Source organism: Pleurodeles waltl, chromosome 7, assembly GCF_031143425.1.
Source record: "Pleurodeles waltl isolate 20211129_DDA chromosome 7, aPleWal1.hap1.20221129, whole genome shotgun sequence".
Lineage (NCBI taxonomy): Eukaryota > Metazoa > Chordata > Amphibia > Caudata > Salamandridae > Pleurodeles > Pleurodeles waltl.
The window spans coordinates 86,431,376-86,452,615 of record NC_090446.1 but is presented as its reverse complement, the minus strand read 5'-3'; the positions used below and the strand labels follow the sequence as shown (position 1 = coordinate 86,452,615).

Here is a 21,240-nt window from a genome sequence, read left to right as displayed (position 1 = left end):
CAGCAGCTCTTCTTCTGATAGGCCTTGTATTATGTAAGGGATAGCTTACAAGAAAACTGTAGCTCACTGGACCAAAGTGAATATTTCTAGAGTAGGAGAGTGGTTTTAAGGCAGTACTCTGATGGATTTCCAAAGACTCGTAGCAGTCTATGAACTCATAAGGTGCAATTTGTTGTTTACAGGCAGATGATTATTGCACTTCGCAAGCTTTTCTACAGGAACCCACTAAGCGTGACTTATTACAAACTTTATATACTATGGGAGAAGGGCATAAATGATTACGGTGGCTCTACAGAGTACACTGCAACAGTCTACCACCGAATTGAGGGCACTCGGATATAAAGTTGGAGATACCTTGGAAGAGTACTCAAAGATAAGGCATGGGATAAGATAATTCAATATCTAAACAGTCTCTTGTAACCCAAGAATCAAATTAATACAGGTCTATATGCTACATAAAGCCTACTTTACACCAGCAAATGTAGCTAATATACGCACACCAGAGTTCCCCTTCATTGTCCTAGATGTCACGCCCTGGAGGCCGGCTTTTCCCACATGTGGACTTGCTCTGTGTTGCCACATTATTGGGGTGATTATGGAGATCCTCTTGGCCTACCCTACAGTGGTGACAAACTTATTGAACACTGAAATGTGCCCATTGGGAGCCTTTAAGCACTCAACAAGCCAGACAGTGGCTGCAGAGTTCTTAGCCCTAACCCTCTTTGTTAGCTAGCAGAAACCTCACCATAGCATGGAAACACACTGCTCCCGCCGCGGTCACAAAATAGTTTAACTTTCCCCCACTTGGCATCAGCGTCAAGCCGCTCGCTCTACAGGAAGAACGTAAAAGACTAAGCACTACCCCATTGCACATAGCTAGGATGAACTAACCGAGAAAAAGCAGGCAAACAGTACACCGACCTGAGCCTTTATGTTAAGTCAATAAACCATCGGAAAGGCAAATATTGTGGGTTTGTGACCCTGTGCTTTGTTTGATGCTGAAAACGCAATCTCTGAAGCCCAAGCTGCAAGCTTCTGGCCATTAATAAATTGTATACAAAGTGTCATAATGGAGTGTTTTTGTTCACAGTTGCAAAAGTTTAGTTGTGATTTTTTTTTCTGGTGTGGCGTAACCAAAAAAAGGCTGACCAACTAGTCAAGCTGGAGATGATATTTCCGAGTATACTGTGGCCTATGTTGCTATATGTATATTTCTGAAAGACTTGTCCAGGGGTGGGGTGGGGGGGGGGGGGGGGGGGAGGAGGAGAGACAACTTCTTCTGTTCATGTGCTACCTCAGAATCAGTCGTCTGTGCTTCCCCAGCCCCTCCTGTCCCCCCGTTTTTGTATGCTTCGTTTTTGTATGCTTGTCCCCATCCCCTTCTGCCCACTGTACCACCACCCCGTTTTGCTTCCAAGCTGCGTTGCTTCCTACCCCATCCTTTTTACCCCCATGTTGCTTTCACACCCTCCCAACCATGTGTTGCTTTCTACTGCACAAAAAGTTCATGCTTTTTTTCCTCCCCTTTATTGCCGATCGGAGGTGGATTACTAAATAAGATTTTTAAAAAAGTACCCGCGTCAATTTGAAGGCATCCGCCTACATAATAATGCAGTAAGCTCCCTTCCCTTGTTTAGCCACGCCGCACAGCATAGGGGATGATGTACCGCACGGCTAAAACATATTGGCAAAGCCAGTAGGTCCCAGGGCAGAATATTAGAATAGCAATGCCATCGTTGGCATAATTAGTCCGCCTCAACTCCCTTTCACCATGGTTTTTAGGGCATTTAGTAGGTGTGGTAGGGGAACCGCGAGACATTAGGGGACTGCCCTCCTCCTTAATTAACCGAGTTAATGGTGAATGGAGGCCTGTGGCCTCGCTACATTGTCGCCAAACAATCAGACCCGGCTATGAAAGAGTACCTTGGTGCCACAGGTCAGTGGCTTGGCACGTTACCCCTTTCTTAATACACCAGAGTACTCTCTCGTTCTGCCACTGCTCCAGGCTTACAAAGCTGCAGCCAATGGAGTTATTTACAGGGCAATCTGGTTCACAATCGAGATCATGGACCCATCACCCCAGGGAACCATTGAACCGAGCTGGGTAACCATCTTAAAGGGAATCATTTAAAATTCATGTGCTAATTAACCTCTCCTGCTATCCCTCTTCACCCCAGATAGTTATTATACGAAACAATCACAGGAAATAGAGACAAACTGCAGTTAATAAATAAAAAGTAATCTTTATTCATAATAAAACACGGAAAAGACAGACAAGGTAGAAGACACAGAAATGGGTGCGCTGCCCGCCCACACGAGTCACATGGAGTCTCAACATATAAAATGTCCAATAACGGTATGACTGCCACAGCCCTCTCCTGCTCCAGGCAAAGAACTATCCAAGCGGTCACTTTGCTCTGGTCGTCCGGGTTGAGGTTCGCCTGATAGGTGTGGTGTTTTTGGGGGTCTCTGCTTCACTCATTTCTGCCTCCATATCTGATGGGAACAAGTGGGGAGAAAGCAAAGTGAGAGGCGTTCTACCAGACCCTCTATTGCGCAAGACGCACCTGCGCGAACTGACATCTGTGCTTCATTCATCTAGGGAGGGCCCCCAACCGAGTGGGAAACATGAGGAACCTGTGTTCTTAACTGAGATACTGAATCATTACATTGTGGCTCAACCCGCAGCCATGCGTCTGCTCCCTTACAAGACCCCTCTCTGGCGAGCTGGCTACAGCGCCTCTTTTCTAAAGTAGGACTATTAGCTAAAATGGACGCCTGGTTCCAGAGGCCTGGCGTGAGATCGCCCCGTGATATTCCCTCAAGTCTCACCTTCTGCGGACTCTTCATCGCTTGAGAACGCCACGGTCAGCTTCTTGCGAGTAGCCGGGCCCCGGCGATTGGCCCGCGGCTTAGGAGTTGTGAAGTCGTCCTCTTCATTCTGGCCACCGGCATTCCTCGCAGAGAGGGGGCGTCTCTTCCCTGCAGAACGGGGTCATGAGAGATCAGAAACAGCGAGTTAACCCAGCTCTCACACGGGGTAGAAGGGTAACAGTGCAAGCCTCAGTCACACGGGGGTGGGCGGATGTGGCACAAACGCGTGGCTTGGAGGACAAAAGCAATGTCGGACTAACTAGAAGATTTCGCAATTTATATGGATGATGGGGGGGGGGGGGTGAAGGTATATAAAGTGAAAATGGTTGTAAAGGCAAGGGGGCCTGCGGATCCCCACTACTGTGCAAGAAGCGAATGTGGGCCCATGGAGGTCAATTCAACCACATGCCGGCGTAAGTGACACGCTTTGACCTTCACTCGCACATACTTCACATACATACAAATTCACACACACACACACCCGCCCACAAGCACCCACACAGCATGCACTCAAAAGCGTTTTTTACTTGCATCAGCTGCCATGGAAGGGCTTATTCCATCTAAGTGTACGCCATTTTTATTACACCGATTGTGAATATTGTTAGTGATAAAACACAAAAATGACAGGAAACAGTGAATGGAGCCCCAACTCACGTCCATAAGGACGAGCTGTCACTGTGCCTGGCACTGAATTTGATCTCCTAGCCTAGGGATCGCAAAAGTAGGGCGAGGGGTAGCAAAGGGCAAGCCAAGGGTCGCAGCTGCGACCCCTAAATGACGTCCATCACGGACACTGGAATTCTGCAGGTTTGACGCGCTGCTTTTCTCGCATTAATACGGATTTGCCACAACCTATTGTCTGCTGCATAATCTACAGGTTAACAACAAATGTTTCTGGCTCAAGCCGATCAAGTTACTAAAAAGGTGGTGGGACGTGCTGCCACGAAGCGGAAGAGCCTTTCCGAAGGTTAACTGCTCCGCTTTCTGTTGGTTACTGCCGAACATGGGTGTTCAACTAGTACGGATAGCGGACAGTGCTCATATATGGTTAACTTGCCGCAGCCCTGGCCACGGTGCAGTCTAGAGGGTGCAGAGGCCTTTACCTTAACGACGAGAAGGGGGCGTGACAGGTTACGGTAGCTAGAAGCGTGGAGATGCAAACATGAAGAATGAAGCTGCTGGTCTCACCAGTTGGGTTCTTCTTGGCACTCTTTGCAGCTGAAGGAGGCGGCATAGCATTCTCTTGTGAGTCCACAGCTCCCTCCATGTTTTCCATCCCTCTGCCATGACAGGCCCGAAGTTTCTGCTCAAATTCATCTATCAACACCTGTGAAAAAAGAAAAACAAGGACTAGGAATCCAACCGAGTACAGTCACAATACCACCAGGGACATGGCTACCTTGTCCGCTAAGTCCGAGGGTGACCAATCCCCTTCTCCCAGTCAGAGCCACAATAGTCAGGAGTCCTCCAGGGTGACCAATCCTGTCAGGACCGGAGGCTCAGATTCCTCTTTCTTTACTTTCCATTTTCAGCAGCCAATCAAGCAAGTTTAACACATTTCCCATGACCACCTCTCAGTCACGTCCAACCTTAGAGACCCTGCCCTATATAACACTCTGGCAGCTGAACAGCTTCCTCTCTTTTCTGCTTCGCAGCCACTTCAGTGCCCTCCTGCGTTTCAGCATTTGCATGATACCGTTTTATTGTCTCTTCGTATGCAAGGATCTAAGCGTTTGCTTTCAGCCGACTAGCACTGGATCCTTTGTGCTCATCAGGAGCTGCACATTTTTAAAACTGTTTTTCTGCTTTTAGTCATTTGTATTCTGGCATAACAGCACAGCATCCACGCAGTTGGGGGGGGGGGGGGGGTCTCATCCTTCCTCTCTGCAGGGCAGCTTGCCACCCTTGCTTTATTTCTTTAGGGGAGCGGGGGTTTAAGGACGTGCGACCACTCGTCAGGCAGTCCTTTCTAGTGTTCTCGTTTGGACACACTTGCGCCACACCAGGCCTCCCCCTCCCAGAATGCCGGCTCCTTTAACTGCTTCTAACAACAAACACGTGCAACAGTCTCTAGCCCAGGCCCTTCAGATATCTCCAACTACGCCCTGTGATTACTGCTCACTCCCAGGGTTGAAATAATCTTCATAGGCTTTGCCTAATCATTTGGCAGGGCCTCCCCTTCACATTTTATACAATTTTGCTACACCACCTCATGGTTTCCACTGATATTTGCATAGTCCCCCTGATTTGCTACTACTGGATTGGCTTTGCCTTTCTCCTGCTTTTGGTCCTGACCTCCCGAGGTGTAAATCTCTGCCTTGCATCCAGTGAAGATAAGATCATAGAGGGGGGTTACTACTATGATGGTCCTTCCGGGTCTTTGGAGCAGGCTCTGGTGAACGCACTTAACATTGAGGTGCACCACTCTGTAAATAGAACCCTTAGGGCCACTGAGCCCCTAAAATGACACCTGTATGGGTTCACAGAGGAGCAGGGATGGACCCCCACCTCCTTTACTCATAAGATGATGTCCCATCAGTCTCTTGGTCCAGCTGAAAACAAAAGCCCCTAAAGGCCCCCCCACGTGGCAGATTGAGAAATTGTCACAATCGCTAGCAAAATGATCGTAACTACAGTGTTCCTTATGCCCCATGAATACATATCAGCAGGGCGACTCAAGCTCATCCTCTTCTTCCCAAAGTGCAGATCAATTAGACGGCCCTCATCTTAGCAAGCACAAAATAAAGAGGTCATTCCCCACCTTGCGCAGCAACCTTAAGGCCTTACCCTTGAACTCTGATATCCACCCTAGATCTGTGTGGCTCCAACCTCCTGAAGTTGTGGATTATGAATAAGCTCATATGTGACAAGGGTTTGACGAGGATGTCAGATATCAACTGCGATGCAAGTGCTCTAGACCGGACCTCCCAAGCAAGGTCAAGGAAAGCCCAGAAACAGATCCTACCGTAGTAACTTATCTGAAAACATCTCCAGTGACCCAAAGAAAGGAACTGATCGAGCTTGGTGAGGCTGCCACAATAGATTGCTGGATGTATCTGGCCCTCTAACGAAAATCCTTAAATTTGGTTATCATGCTAAGGAGTCTGAGACCCCTATCAATCCCGATATCTTAGTCGGATTGGCCCAAAGGGCATTGGGGCTGCTAGGAAATGTGGATTGTGCTTTCTCCAGCGAACAATGCTGAGCCATCCTTCTCAAACTGGACCTGAAGCTCAGAGCCCGCTTCTTCTGAAGGAGGTCCATAGCTCAGGGCCGGTTTGATAATTCCTTCAAAAAGGGAAAGGATTCCCAAAGTTTGTGCCGACTTACAGCAATCTAGATAAAGTTCAGGGGTCTCTCTGGAAGGTCTTCCGTCCAGTTTTTGTCAGGGCATGGTGCTTCAGGGAGAAAGCGTTGGGCCATGGTTTCCACCAAGGACCGCAAAGATGTGGCAGAGGGAGAAATCAAGATTTCTTACAATTCTACCCTTTCTGTTCCCAAGCTGGTCGAAACCATTTCCAGAATGGAAGATTAAGAGGGTCACAAGGCTCCTTCCAGGAGACTGGGTCTACAAGTGAGAATAATTCTGTTTTCAGAGTGTGACTCAAGATTGTAGGGTTTTGAGACAATGCAGGGTTACAAGTTCGAATTTTACAACTCTCCGGTTCAGTCTTACTCTCCTCCCAACAGGATCAAGACCTCAACTCCTCAGAGGTGCTAGACCTGTTGTAGAAAGGCACTATAGAAGGGAGGCATGTCTCGACTGGTACTGAATCGGAGTTCATTGGCTCATTTACTGTCGCTTCAAAATGGAAGGTATCCGTCTTTTAATAGATTCTTCAGGAAGGGGACTGGATGGTCAGAATAGATTTTAAAAACGTCTACCTAAGCAGCCCCAGTTTTCCACTTCATCAGCGCTTTTGTCAGTTCATCTGGCAAGGGTGTTACAAAAGCGGCCATTCGGTCTGTAGTCCACCCCATGGTGCTTCACAGACCATGCAGCTGGTAGCATGGTCTCCGAGAGCCCGAGGGGTTTATCTTAATTATCTAGAGGACATTTATAATGGCTCAGTGCCCTCAATTGGCGGTTATCCATCTAGAGTGAACGACTGATCTTCTTTGAGACCTGGGTTTTGTCAAATTCTCAGAAGTTTGATCTTGGTGCAATCCCAGTGGATGGAGTTTTTGTGTTTCCAACTAGATTCCATTCTATCTCCACTGATCCTTCCTCCCCTGAAAGTCTGAAATGTCAAGAAAGACATGAGATCCATATTGAGCAAGAAAGCTGTATTCTTGGTCGATAGCCCGCATTGTGAGCTGGTTTGCCTTATCAATACAAACCATATTCCTGGGGTCCCCTCCATTACAGTGCCCTTCAAAGACTCAAGATTCAGCATCTTCAAAAAGGGTCTCAGTTATTCAAAATGGATTCCTCTTTTAGAGGAGGCAAGGAAGGAAATGTCCTGGTGATTGAACCACATGGAGGCCTGAAATGGTTTGTACAGTCAGATTTCCACAGGATGGCCACTGGTCCACAGCAGAACTAGATCTCCACATCAATTGTTTGGAACTCCTAGCGGGTTCTTTTGCAATTCGGAGTCAGTTTCTAGAGAAAACGGATTGTTGCATACTTTGCATGGTCAACATCTCAGTGGTGAAAAAGTAAGGAGGAATGAAGTCCCACCTCCTCGCGGAGATAGCCACGGATTTCTGGCACACTTGTCTCCAACATTAGATTTTGGTGGTGGCGGAGTGCCTCCTAAGTCATAACAATGCTGTGGGGAAAATGGCAATCCCAGAACCTTCAGGATTTCAGCTATTGGAGACTTCACCTCAAAGTATTCCATGCGCTTCAGCATCTTTTGGGCCCGTGCTTGAGGGACCTGTTTTGATCGCGCCTAAACCAACAGTTTCCAATTTGTTTCAGTTGGTGTCCACATCCAGAGGCCCAAGCCACCAACAAGTTTCTGCAGGATTGGTCCTCCTTTCTGGGTAACACCTTTTCCCTGTTCGTGAGTCACAGGGTTTTGGCACAGTTGAGACTTTAGAAGACGGAGGTGGTCTTGGTGACTCCGCTTTGGAGAGCACCAGCCTGGTTTCAGGTAATTCTGGAGAAGGTATGTGCCTGTCAGATTCTGATTCCCTTCAATTGCAACCTCCTTCTGGATCCAGTGGGCCTACCTCGTCCACTAATCCTCTTGGAACACTTTTTCTGGTGGCCTGGAGAGTTTACAGGAAACAATGGAGGCTCCCAGGCCTTTCTCAAGAAGCTGCCAAGCTTGGCCCTCAAGCACACACAAGGGATCTACATCCACATGGAGATGGTGTAATAGGTGCAGTGAACAGGGTGCAGATCTCATTGGAGCAGATTGTCTGGTCATACGTTTTTGGTCCTCTGGCCTCCGCAGGAACAGCGTATGGATTGACAATTTTAGATCAGTCATTTCAGCAGGCCATTCACCCAGAGTAGGCCTGTGCGAGAACACTCCATTTTGAGCAAGTTATTGAGAGGTATTAGAAATATTAACCCTCCTCAACCTAAATATTTGCTATTATGGGATGTTAACGTGGTTCTGCAATTTTTGCATTCTAGGCCAGAAAACTGGTACCTTTCTAGAAAGCAGCTTTCTGCTAAACGGACCATGCTCTTGTGCTTGATTTCTTGTGTCTGACATACAAGCCTTAGATCTAGCTGGGAGAGCTCTCTCCTGAAGGAGTGATTTTTTTCCCCATCTTACAACAGACTAAATGTGATTCCAGGTCGGTATCTTACCCAGCTTTTCGCGATAATTTTAAACTTTGCGTAGTGCAATGTTTGAAAGCTTAGCAGGTGAGGGCAGCTGACTTTTGCACCAATATGGGTAGTCAATTGCTTTACAAAAAAGCTTTTCGGACAGTTTCTTCTGCTGCTGACCAGATGAATGCGTTGGCTCTTGTTTGAGGGAGGCATTCATATGTCCATGTTTGGCACCCACTCAGCTAGAGAGGCTATTGTCTTCAAAATCTTTTGGTTCTTGTTAAGATGATATCTTAAGTGCCCGATTGGTTGTCAGAGTATACGTTTAAATAATTTTATGACAAACCTATTGTGGATGTGGCTTATGTGGTGGTAGCTCAACTTTAAACAGGCATAATCGGAGCCTCCAGTCCTGACAGAATAAAAAAAAAATATATAAAAAAAAATATATTCTCTAGCATTCGCTACAATAATTTTAAATTCTATTAAGGACACAGAGGCGAGGATTATCCCATCCTGTTGTATAGCTATTTTATCCAAGTTCTAGACTTGTTTAAGCTAACTAGGCCTGCCACCTTGCACTTTAATCCAGTTACACTTTAATCAGCATTTGTAAAGAAATGGCTCCCTGTTGCAGTTACCCCCCACTTTTTGCCTGATACTGACTTGACTGAAGTGTGCTGGGACCCTGCTAACCAGGCCCCAGCACCAGTGTTCTTTCACCTAAAAATTTACCATTGTTTCCACAATTGGCACACCCTGGCATCCGGGTAAGTCCCTTGTAACTGGTACCCCTGGTACCAAGGGCCCGGATGCCAGGGAAGGTCTCTAAGGGCTGCAGCATATCTTATGCCACCCTGGGGACCCCTCACTCAGCACAGACACACTGCTTGCCAGCTTGTGTGTACTAGTGGGGATAAAATGACTAAGTCAACATGGCACTCCCCTTAGGGTGCCATGCCAGCCTCACACTGCCTGTGGCATAGTTAAGTCACCCCTCTAGCAGGCCTTACAACCCTAAGGCAGGGTGCACTATACCACAGGTGAGGGCATATGTGCATGAGCACTATGCCCCTACAGTGTCTAAGCAAAACCTTAGACATTGTAAGTGCAGGGTAGCCATAAGAGTGTATGGTCTGGGAGTCTGTCAAAAACGAACTCCACAGCTCCATAATGGCTACACTGAATACTGCGAAGTTTAGTATCAAACTTCTCAGAATAATAAACCCACACTGATGCCAGTGTTGGATTTATTTAAAAAATGCACACAGAGGGCATCTTAGAGATGCCCCCTGTATTTTACCCAATTGTTCAGTGCAGGACTGACTGGTCTGTGCCAGCCTGCTGCTGAGAGACGAGTTTCTGACCCCATGCGGTGAGAGCCTTTGTGCTCTCTGAGGACAGAAACAAAGCCTGCTCTGGGTGGAGGTGCTTCACACCTCCCCCCTGCAGGAACTGTAACACCTAGCAGTGAGCTTCAAAGGCTCAAGCTTCGTGTTACAATGCCCCAGGGCACTCCAGCTAGTGGAGATGCCCGCCCCCTGGACACAGCCCCCACTTTTGGCGGCAAGTCCAGGAGAGATAATGAGAATAACAAGGAGTCACTGGCCAGTCAGGACAGCCCCTAAGGTGTCCTGAGCTGAGGTGACTGACTTTTAGAAATCCTCCATCTTGTAGAAGGAGGATTTCCCCAATAGGAATAGGGATGTGCCCCCCTCCCCTCAGGGAGGAGGCACAAAGAGGGTGTACCCACCCTCAAGGACAGTAGCCATTGGCTACTGCCCTCCCAGACCTAAGCACACCCCTAAATTCAGTATTTAGGGGCTCCCCAGAACCTAGGAACTCCGATTCCTGCAACCTAAAGAAGAAGAGGACTGCTGAGCTGAAAACCCTGCAGAGAAGACGGAGACACCAACTGCTTTGGCCCCAGCCCTACCGGCCTGTCTCCCCCCTTCGGAAGAAAACTGCTCCAGCGAACGCTTTCCCCAGGACCAGCGACCTCTGAATCCTCAGAGGACTGCCCTGCTCTAAAAGGACCAAGAAACTCCCGAGAACAGCGGCCCTGTTCAATAAACACTGCAACTTTGTTTCCAGAGGAGCAACTTTAAAGACCCCTGCAATTCCCGCCAGAAGCGTGAGACTTGCAACACTGCACCCGGCGACCCCCGACTCGACTGGTGAAGAAACAACGCTACAGCGACGCCTGCAGAGGGAATCCAGAGGGTCCCCCTGACCGCGACTGCCTGACTGAAATCCCGACGCCTGGAAAAGACCCTGCACGCGCAGCCCCCAGGACCTGAAGGATCGGAACTCCAGTACAGGAGTGACCCCCAGGAGGCCCTCTCCCTTGCCCAGGTGGTGGCTACCCCGAGGAGCCCCCCCTTGCCTGCCTGCAACGCTGAAGAGACCCCCTGGTCTCTCATTGAAAACAATTGGAAACCAGACACATGTTTGCACACTGCACCCGGCCGCCCCCGCACTGCTGAGGGTGTACTTTTTGTGCTGACTTGTGTCCTCCCCGGTGCCCTACAAAACCCCCCTGGTCTGCCCTCCGAAGACGCGGGTACTTACCTGCTGGCAGACTGGAACTGGGGCACCCCCTTACCTCCATTGAAGCCTATGTGTTTTGGGCACCCTGCCTGCCCCGCTGAAGAGACCCCTTGGTCTCGCATTGATTCCCATTACAAACCCGACGCTTGTTTGCACACTGCACCCGGCCGCCCCCGCGCTGCTGAGGGTGTACTTTCTGTGTGGACTTGTCCGTCCCCCCCACACCCCGTCCCACCCCCCCACACCCCATCCCACCCCCCCCCCCCGGTGTCCTACAAAACCACCCTGGTCTGCCCTCCGAAGACGCGGGTACTTACCTGCTGGCAGACTGGAACCGGGGCACCCCCTTCTCCATTGAAGCCTATGCGTTTTGGGCACCACTTTGAACTCTGCACCTGACCGGCCCTGAGCTGCTGGTGTGGTAACTTTGAGGTTGCTCTGAACCCCCAACGGTGGACTACCTTGGACCCCAATCTGAACCCCGTAGGTGGTTTACTTACCTGCAAGAACAATAACTTACCTCCCCTAGGAACTGTTGAAATAGCTATATGTGTTTTATGTAAAAAGTATATATGCTATTGTGATTATTCAAAGTTCCTAAAGTACTTACCTGCAATACCTTTCAAATGAGATATTACATGTAGAATTTGAACCTGTGGTTCTTAAAATAAACTAAGAAAATATATTTTTCTATACAAAAACCTATTGGCCTGGAATTGTCTTTGAGTGTGTGTTCCTCATTTATTGCCTGTTTGTATGTACAACAAATGCTTAACACTACTCCTTTGATAAGCCTACTGCTCGACCACATTACCACAAAATAGAGCATTAGTATTATCTCTTTTTGCCACTATCTTACCTCTAAGGGGAACCCTTGGACTCTGTGCATACTATTCCTTACTTTGAAATAGTGCATACAGAGCCAACTTCCTACAGCATTGCTTTATTTTCCTATCAATACGCCGCATTTGCGGTGCTATTTTATTTTCTTTATCTTATACTTATGCCTAGGAAAGCATCCCGTCCTTAGTTGGTGTAGGAAGTTGGCTCTGTATGTGCTATTTCAAAGTAAGGAATAGCATGCACAGAGTCCAAGGGTTCCCCTTAGAGGTAAAATAGTGGTAAAAATAGATAATACTAATGCTCTATTTTGTGGTAGTGTGGTCGAGCAGTAGGCTTATCCAAGGAGTAGTGTTAAGCATTTGTTGTACATAGACAATAAATGAGGTACACACACTCAGAGACAAATCCAGCCAATAGGTTTTTATATAGAAAAATATCTTTTCTTAGTTTATTTTAAGAACCACAGGTTCAAATTCTACAAGTAATATCTCATTCGAAAGGTATTGCAGGTAAGTACTTTAGGAACTTCAAATCATCAAAATTGCATGTATACTTTTCAAGTTATTCACAAATAGCTGTTTTAAAAGTGGACACTGTAGGAAGTTGGCTCTGTATGTGCTATTTCAAAGTAAGGAATAGCATGCACAGAGTCCAAGGGTTTCCCTTAGAGGTAAGATAGTGGCAAAAAGAGATAATACTAATGCTCTATTTTGTGGTAGTGTGGTCGAGCAGTAGGCTTATCCAAGGAGTAGTGTTAAGCATTTGTTGTACATACACATAGACAATAAATGAGGTACACACACTCAGACAAATCCAGCCAATAGGTTTTTGTATAGAAAAATATCTTTTCTTAGTTTATTTTAAGAACCACAGGTTCAAATTCTACATGTAATATCTCATTCGAAAGGTATTGCAGGTAAGTACTTTAGGAACTTCCAATCATAAAAATTGCATGTATACTTTACAAGTTATTGACAAATAGCTGTTTTAAAAGTGGACACTTAGTGCAATTTTCACAGTTCCTGGGGGAGGTAAGTTTTTGTTAGTTTTACCAGGTAAGTAAGACACTTACAGGGTTCAGTTCTTGGTCCAAGGTAGCCCACCGTTGGGGGTTCAGAGCAACCCCAAAGTCACCACACCAGCAGCTCAGGGCCGGTCAGGTGCAGAGTTCAAAGTGGTGCCCAAAACACATAGGCTAGAATGGAGAGAGGGGGGTGCCCCGATTCCGGTCTGCTTGCAGGTAAGTACCCGCGTCTTCGGAGGGCAGACCAGAGGGGTTTTGTAGGGCACCGGGGGGGACACAAGCCCACACAGAAATTTCACCCTCAGCAGCGCGGGGGCGGCCGGGTGCAGTGTAGGAACAGGCGTCGGGTTCGCAATGTTAGTCTATGAGAGATCTCGGGATCTCTTCAGCGCTGCAGGCAGGCAAGGGGGGGATTCCTCGGGGAAACCTCCACTTGGGCAAGGGAGAGGGACTCCTGGGGGTCACTTCTCCAGTGAAAGTCCGGTCCTTCAGGTCCTGGGGGCTGCGGGTGCAGGGTCTCTCCCAGGCGTCGGGACTTTAGGTTCAAAGAGTCGCGGTCAGGGGAAGCCTCGGGATTCCCTCTGCAGGCGGCGCTGTGGGGGCTCAGGGGGGACAGGTTTTGGTACTCACAGTATCAGAGTAGTCCTGGGGTCCCTCCTGAGGTGTTGGATCGCCACCAGCCGAGTCGGGGTCGCCGGGTGCAGTGTTGCAAGTCTCACGCTTCTTGCGGGGAGCTTGCAGGGTTCTTTAAAGCTGCTGGAAACAAAGTTGCAGCTTTTCTTGGAGCAGGTCCGCTGTCCTCGGGAGTTTCTTGTCTTTTCGAAGCAGGGGCAGTCCTCAGAGGATGTCGAGGTCGCTGGTCCCTTTGGAAGGCGTCGCTGGAGCAGGATCTTTGGAAGGCAGGAGACAGGCCGGTGAGTTTCTGGAGCCAAGGCAGTTGTCGTCTTCTGGTCTTCCTCTGCAGGGGTTTTCAGCTAGGCAGTCCTTCTTCTTGTAGTTGCAGGAATCTAATTTTCTAGGGTTCAGGGTAGCCCTTAAATACTAAATTTAAGGGCGTGTTTAGGTCTGGGGGGTTAGTAGCCAATGGCTACTAGCCCTGAGGGTGGGTACACCCTCTTTGTGCCTCCTCCCAAGGGGAGGGGGTCACAATCCTAACCCTATTGGGGGAATCCTCCATCTGCAAGATGGAGGATTTCTAAAAGTTAGAGTCACTTCAGCTCAGGACACCTTAGGGGCTGTCCTGACTGGCCAGTGACTCCTCCTTGTTTTTCTCATTATTTTCTCCGGCCTTGCCGCCAAAAGTGGGGCCTGGCCGGAGGGGGCGGGCAACTCCACTAGCAGGAGTGTCCTGCTGGGTTGGCACAAAGGAGGTGAGCCTTTGAGGCTCACCGCCAGGTGTGACAATTCCTGCCTGGGGGAGGTGTTAGCATCTCCACCCAGTGCAGGCTTTGTTACTGGCCTCAGAGTGACAAAGGCACTCTCCCCATGGGGCCAGCAACATGTCTCGGTTTGTGGCAGGCTGCTAAAACTAGTCAGCCTACACAGATAGTCGGTTAAGTTTCAGGGGGCACCTCTAAGGTGCCCTCTGGGGTGTAGTTTACAATAAAATGTACACTGGCATCAGTGTGCATTTATTGTGCTGAGAAGTTTGATACCAAACTTCCCAGTTTTCAGTGTAGCCATTATGGTGCTGTGGAGTTCGTGTTTGACAAACTCCCAGACCATATACTCTTATGGCTACCCTGCACTTACAATGTCTAAGGTTTTGTTTAGACACGGTAGGGGTACCATGCTCATGCACTGGTACCCTCACCTATGGTATAGTGCACCCTGCCTTAGGGCTGTAAGGCCTGCTAGAGGGGTGTCTTACCTATACTGCATAGGCAGTGAGAGGCTGGCATGGCACCCTGAGGGGAGTGCCATGTCGACTTACTCGTTTTGTCCTCACTAGCACACACAAGCTGGCAAGCAGAGTGTCTGTGCTTAGTGAGAGGTCTCCAGGGTGGCATAAGACATGCTGCAGCCCTTAGAGACCTTCCTTGGCATCAGGGCCCTTGGTACTAGAAGTACCAGTTACAAGGGACTTATCTGGATGCCAGGGTCTGCCAATTGTGGATACAAAAGTACAGGTTAGGGAAAGAACACTGGTGCTGGGGCCTGGTTAGCAGGCCTCAGCACACTTTCAATTGTAAACATAGCATCAGCAAAGGCAAAAAGTCAGGGGGCAACCATGCCAAGGAGGCATTTCCTTACAGTTGGACATTTATTTCACTTTGTGCTTTCTTCAAGGCTACATTACATTCAGATAGGGTTGCCGACAAACATGGTATGCTGTGTCTCCAACATTCACAGACCACACTCATACGTGGAGACCATTTCTTAGAATGTCAGTTTTATTATTAGCAAAAAAAAAAAACACCCCTTTGTCCTAGACACATTAGAGGGAGATTCCAGCCAGATGACCACAACTATATTCAGACTGCTTTGCTGCAGCTGTTTGCTTAAGACGGCCAGACCCCCTGATCAACATGGGGACGGAGTCTCTCTCTAGACTACAGGTTTTTTCCTCCAGGTATGAGGGAGGATGTACCCCCAGGGGGAAAACCCAAAGGGCAGATAAGGCTTATTACACTGTGCTCAAACAGTGTATGCAGGAGAGATTGTAATATATATATATATATATATATATATATATATATATATATATATATATATATATATATATATATATATATATATATACATACACACACATACACACACATACACACACATACACACACATACACACACATACACACACACACACACACATACACACACATCACTCCTAGTGACCGTATGGTAGGACTTTTCCTGTGTTTGTACTCAGTCACCTGCTTGCTTTTATTCTGTTTTGTCATCCTAGTTATTGCACTAAATGCCTTTTTTTATATAAGCTGCAATTACTTCAATAAATGCTTTTTGAACTATATTCTGCCTCTGTTGTCTGCCTGTATGAGACTACCTGCAACAGAGAAATGGGACCACGATCGACCACAATTCCCCTAAGGAGTCTTCCTTGTCACAAGCCCGGTTGCCACAATCATCTCGGCCACAGATGAGGCGCTGCTAGTTAGCCGGAGAACTCTGATTAGGCCGACAGGCGTCATGTGGTGTGGAATCCTACATAGTACACACTAGCCATGTGATGCAGTCTCCCAAATCAAGTAGCCTCATTAGCAGAATTAAAGCCTACGCAACAACCCATTTACCTGACTATTCTGTGCTTTAATAATGTATTGATTGTTTAATTGGTTTGTTTTTCTTCCTCCCTGATAAAGTTATGTAATTGCTTTATTAGGTCCTTTTATGGACCAGAGTTCACTGCTTTGGCGTTTTATTTTCTTATCAGCAAATGAGGACAAGTCAGTCATGCTGCAATGTTCTAGATGTCTGGGAGTGTGCACTGCTGTCTCCTGTATTCTTCAGCTGTTGGAGTCATAGTTGTCAGAAACCTGAGATTTGAAGAGATTGAGTTGAGCTCCTGTTAGAGATGCTGGTGATCTGTTAGTTTTGATCCTGTTGTTGCCGAGTCTCAGACTAACTGTTTTGTTGGATTTGTGCAAAGAAAGAGGAAGCCCTTTAGATGCAAGAGTTATATAGGGGTGGGTCTCTATGGCTGGACCTGCGACAGAGGTGGTCATTGGAAATTTAGTGTTCAACTTTTACTCAATTGGCTGCTGAAAATGGAAAGTAAAGAAAGATGCATAAGCCTCACCTCCATGTCCTTAATAGAATTGAAAATTGTGAATTCTAGATTATTTTTTTTTAATCCCCTTCTCCCATGTATTATAGCAACAACCATCAAAAGAGTCCTGCAGGCGACTGATATCCTTCTCCCATACAACTAAGCCACAAGCCACTTCTCCCATACAGTAGAGCCACAATAGTAAGCCCAGAGGACAACCAGTCCTCTTCTCCCATGTATTAAGGCCACAAACACCATCAAAGTCCTGCTGGGACCAATCCGCTTCTCCCATGCTCGCCAAAGGAAGCATCCGATTCAGCCTGCTTACCTTAAGCTCCGGCTTGGCCCCTCTGCGCATCTTCCCAATGACAGTCATGAAGGAGTTAAACACCGCGTCTTCGGTCAGTTTATCACCAAAACACTCGAAGTTCTCCTGCATCTTGCGTAGGCCCCGCTCTGAAAACGGAAGGAGCGACAGGCAGTGGGCGAGATCCCGCCACTGTCGCTCAGTCCTGAAAACAAGAGATCAAGGTGAAGCGAATGGAATATGCAGCCTGGGTAGAACAACAATCTCACCAAGTTGTAGTAAGTGGGCCCCTATGAACTCCATAACCGGGGTAACCTGTGCTTAAAGATTCAACAAGGAGTGTGACTAATCCGTTTTAAATTCAGCTGTTGCGCAGAGTATTTTTCCCTGTGCTCTAGCCCATTTTTTATTTGTGCAGGGGCGCATCCAGGGATATCCTATAAAGGTCACATTGACTTCAGTGCTAAAGCTATACAAGAACCAAATTAGTAAATCATGCAAGAAATGCAGCAACGTACTGCCAGAATAATACAGGGACATTGTAAGGAAATGCCTCCTTGGCATGGTTGCCCCCTGACTTTTTGCCTTTGCTGATGCTATGTTTACAATTGAAAGTGTGCTGAGGCCTGCTAACCAGGCCCCAGCACCAGTGTTCTTTCCCTAACCTGTACTTTTGTATCCACAATTGGCAGACCCTGGCATCCAGATAAGTCCCTTGTAACTGGTACTTCTAGTACCAAGGGCCCTGATGCCAAGGAAGGTCTCTAAGGGCTGCAGCATGTCTTATGCCACCCTGGAGACCTCTCACTCAGCACAGACACACTGCTTGCCAGCTTGTGTGTGCTAGTGAGGACAAAACGAGTAAGTCGACATGGCACTCCCCTCAGGGTGCCATGCCAGCCTCTCACTGCCTATGCAGTATAGGTAAGACACCCCTCTAGCAGGCCTTACAGCCCTAAGGCAGGGTGCACTATACCATAGGTGAGGGTACCAGTGCATGAGCATGGTACCCCTACAGTGTCTAAACAAAACCTTAGACATTGTAAGTGCAGGGTAGCCATAAGAGTATATGGTCTGGGAGTTTGTCAAACACGAACTCCACAGCACCATAATGGCTACACTGAAAACTGGGAAGTTTGGTATCAAACTTCTCAGCACAATAAATGCACACTGATGCCAGTGTACATTTTATTGTAAAATACACCACAGAGGGCACCTTAGAGGTGCCCCCTGAAACTTAACCGACTATCTGTGTAGGCTGACTAGTTTTAGCAGCCTGCCACAAACCGAGACATGTTGCTGGCCCCATGGGGAGAGTGCCTTTGTCACTCTGAGGCCAGTAACAAAGCCTGCACTGGGTGGAGATGCTAACACCTCCCCCAGGCAGGAATTGTCACACCTGGCGGTGAGCCTCAAAGGCTCACCTCCTTTGTGCCAACCCAGCAGGACACTCCAGCTAGTGGAGTTGCCCGCCCCCTCCGGCCAGGCCCCACTTTTGGCGGCAAGGCCGGAGAAGATAATGAGAAAAACAAGGAGGAGTCACTGGCCAGTCAGGACAGCCCCTAAGGTGTCCTGAGCTGAGGTGACTAACTTTTAGAAATCCTCCATCTTGCAGATGGAGGATTCCCCCAATAGGGTTAGGATTGTGTCCCCCTCCCCTTGGGAGGAGGCACAAAGAGGGTGTACCCACCCTCAGGGCTAGTAGCCATTGGCTACTAACCCCCCAGACCTAAACACGCCCTTAAATTTAGTATTTAAGGGCTACCCTGAACCCTAGAAAATTAGATTCCTGCAACTACAAGAAGAAGGACTGCCTAGCTGAAAACCCCTGCAGAGGAAGACCAGAAGACGACAACTGCCTTGGCTCCAGAAACTCACCGGCCTGTCTCCTGCCTTCCAAAGATCCTGCTCCAGCGACGCCTTCCAAAGGGACCAGCGACCTCGACATCCTCTGAGGACTGCCCCTGCTTCGAAAAGACAAGAAACTCCCGAGGACAGCGGACCTGCTCCAAGAAAAGCTGCAACTTTGTTTCCAGCAGCTTTAAAGAACCCTGCAAGCTCCCCGCAAGAAGCGTGAGACTTGCAACACTGCACCCGGCGACCCCGACTCGGCTGGTGGCGATCCAACACCTCAGGAGGGACCCCAGGATTACTCTAAGACTGTGTACAAAAACCTGTCCCCCCTGAGCCCCCACAGCGCCGCCTGCAGAGGGAATCCCGAGGCTTCCCCTGACCGCGACTCTTTGAATCCTAAGTCCCGACGCCTGGGAGAGACCCTGCACCCGCAGCCCCCAGGACCTGAAGGACCGGACTTTCACTGGAGAAGTGACCCCCAGGAGTCCCTCTCCCTTGCCCAAGTGGAGGTTTCCCCGAGGAACCCCCCCCTTGCCTGCCTGCAGCGCTGAAGAGATCCCGAGATCTCTCAGACTAACATTGCAAACCCGACGCCTGTTTCTACACTGCACCCGGCCGCCCCCGCGCTGCTGAGGGTGAAATTTCTGTGTGGACTTGTGTCCCCCCCCGGGTGCCCTACAAAACCCCCCTGGTCTGCCCTCCGAAGACGCGGGTACTTACCTGCAAGCAGACCGGAACCGGGGCACCCCCTTCTCTCCATTCTAGCCTATGTGTTCTGGGCACCACTTTGAACTCTGCACCTGACCGGCCCTGAGCTGCTGGTGTGGTGACTTTGGGGTTGCTCTGAACCCCCAACGGTGGGCTACCTTGGACCAAGAACTAAGCCCTGTAAGTGTCTTACTTACCTGGTTAACCTAACAAAAACTTACCTCCCCTAGGAACTGTGAAAATTGCACTAAGTGTCCACTTTTAAAACAGCTATTTGTGAATAACTTGAAAAGTATACATGCAATTTTGATGATTTGAAGTTCCTAAAGTACTTACCTGCAATACCTTCCGAATGAGATATTACATGTAGAATTTGAACCTGTGGTTCTTAAAATAAACTAAGAAAAGATATTTTTCTATATAAAAACCTATTGGCTGGATTTGTCTCTGAGTGTGTGTACCTCATTTATTGTCTAGGTGTATGTACAACAAATGCTTAACACTACTCCTTGGATAAGCCTACTGCTCGACCACACTACCACAAAATAGAGCATTAGTATTATCTATTTTTACCACTATTTTACCTCTAAGGGGAACCCTTGGACTCTGTGCATGCTATTCCTTACTTTGAAATAGCACATACAGAGCCAACTTCCTACAGACATGTTCAACTAATTAAACTTGTAGCCCACTGAAGACTGAGGTCCCTCCTGACCGAGGACCCCCACCAGGCCAAAAGCTGCTCGTTGGAACAGTTAACCAGTACCAGTGGCCTTACTCAACCTTTATTTAGATAACTTCAAGAGGAAAAACACATTAAATTGCCTCGCTTAAGCACAGCCCTGTGGGAAGGTACCCAAAAAGGGAAACAATTATATTCTGGGTTGTCTGCCCTGCAATTATTTCTTAACACTTTTGGTATGAATGCGGCGATGGCCTGCAGATTACTTAAGGGGGAAATAGGGATGGAGAGGCGAGAGAGGAGTCTACATAATAACAATACTTCATGTAACAGAGCCACAACAGTCAGCAGAGTCTAGATGGTGACCAATCCCCTTCTCCTATGCATTAGAGCCACAACAGTTGGCAGAATCCCTAGGGTGACCAATCCCTTCTCCAATGCATTGGAGACAGTAGACTGCATTCTTCACCAGAACTCTTTCTTGACACTTTGCTTCCATGAGCTTAAGTGTAGTTTCTCACGAACACATCATTAGGCCCCTAATCAACCCTAGTAGAGCACCAACGTCTCAAACCAGCAAAAGATGTCACAGTGGGTTGCAAGAAGCAAAGCTACCTGGCAGTGCGGAACCGCTGACACAGCTTTTCCACTAGACTCTCAGTCTGCTTATCCTTCGTGATGTAGGAGAGAAGCTGCCTGCAAAAGACAGGAAAATGATACTGTACTTAAGAACTGTGTAGAGAAGGAGGTAAGCACTAAGGAAATATTGAATTGAACAAGTTAGGCAACATACTTAAATGAGAACGTTTTAGCTAGATTTTGCCATAAATCCTTAGGTAGCTCCATTGCAAGTCTTTGAGAAACTAGTTAGCCAAAGACAGCGAAATGTACTTCCAATAGAGGAAGCCATGCACAGTCTTAACTACCCTAA

The 21,240-nt window shown here is 48.0% G+C and overlaps 1 protein-coding gene across 4 annotated transcripts in view; it reads right to left on the bottom strand.

The window, feature by feature from the left end:
* Nucleotides 1–2,223: 2,223 nt before the first annotated feature.
* NCAPD2 (non-SMC condensin I complex subunit D2) overlaps nt 2,224–21,240 on the bottom strand; it is an 88,178-nt gene continuing 69,161 nt past the window's right edge. For all 4 annotated transcript variants that reach the window (XM_069243089.1, XM_069243091.1, XM_069243090.1 and 1 more), the window contains 5 exons: nt 20,925–21,005; nt 17,087–17,270; nt 4,063–4,201; nt 2,833–2,982; nt 2,224–2,496 (listed from right to left, as the gene is read on the bottom strand). In XM_069243089.1, the coding sequence (XP_069099190.1) occupies nt 2,408–2,496; nt 2,833–2,982; nt 4,063–4,201; nt 17,087–17,270; nt 20,925–21,005 (643 nt within the window). In that variant the 3' untranslated portion in view covers nt 2,224–2,407. The remainder of the gene's footprint in view (nt 2,497–2,832; nt 2,983–4,062; nt 4,202–17,086; nt 17,271–20,924; nt 21,006–21,240) is intronic.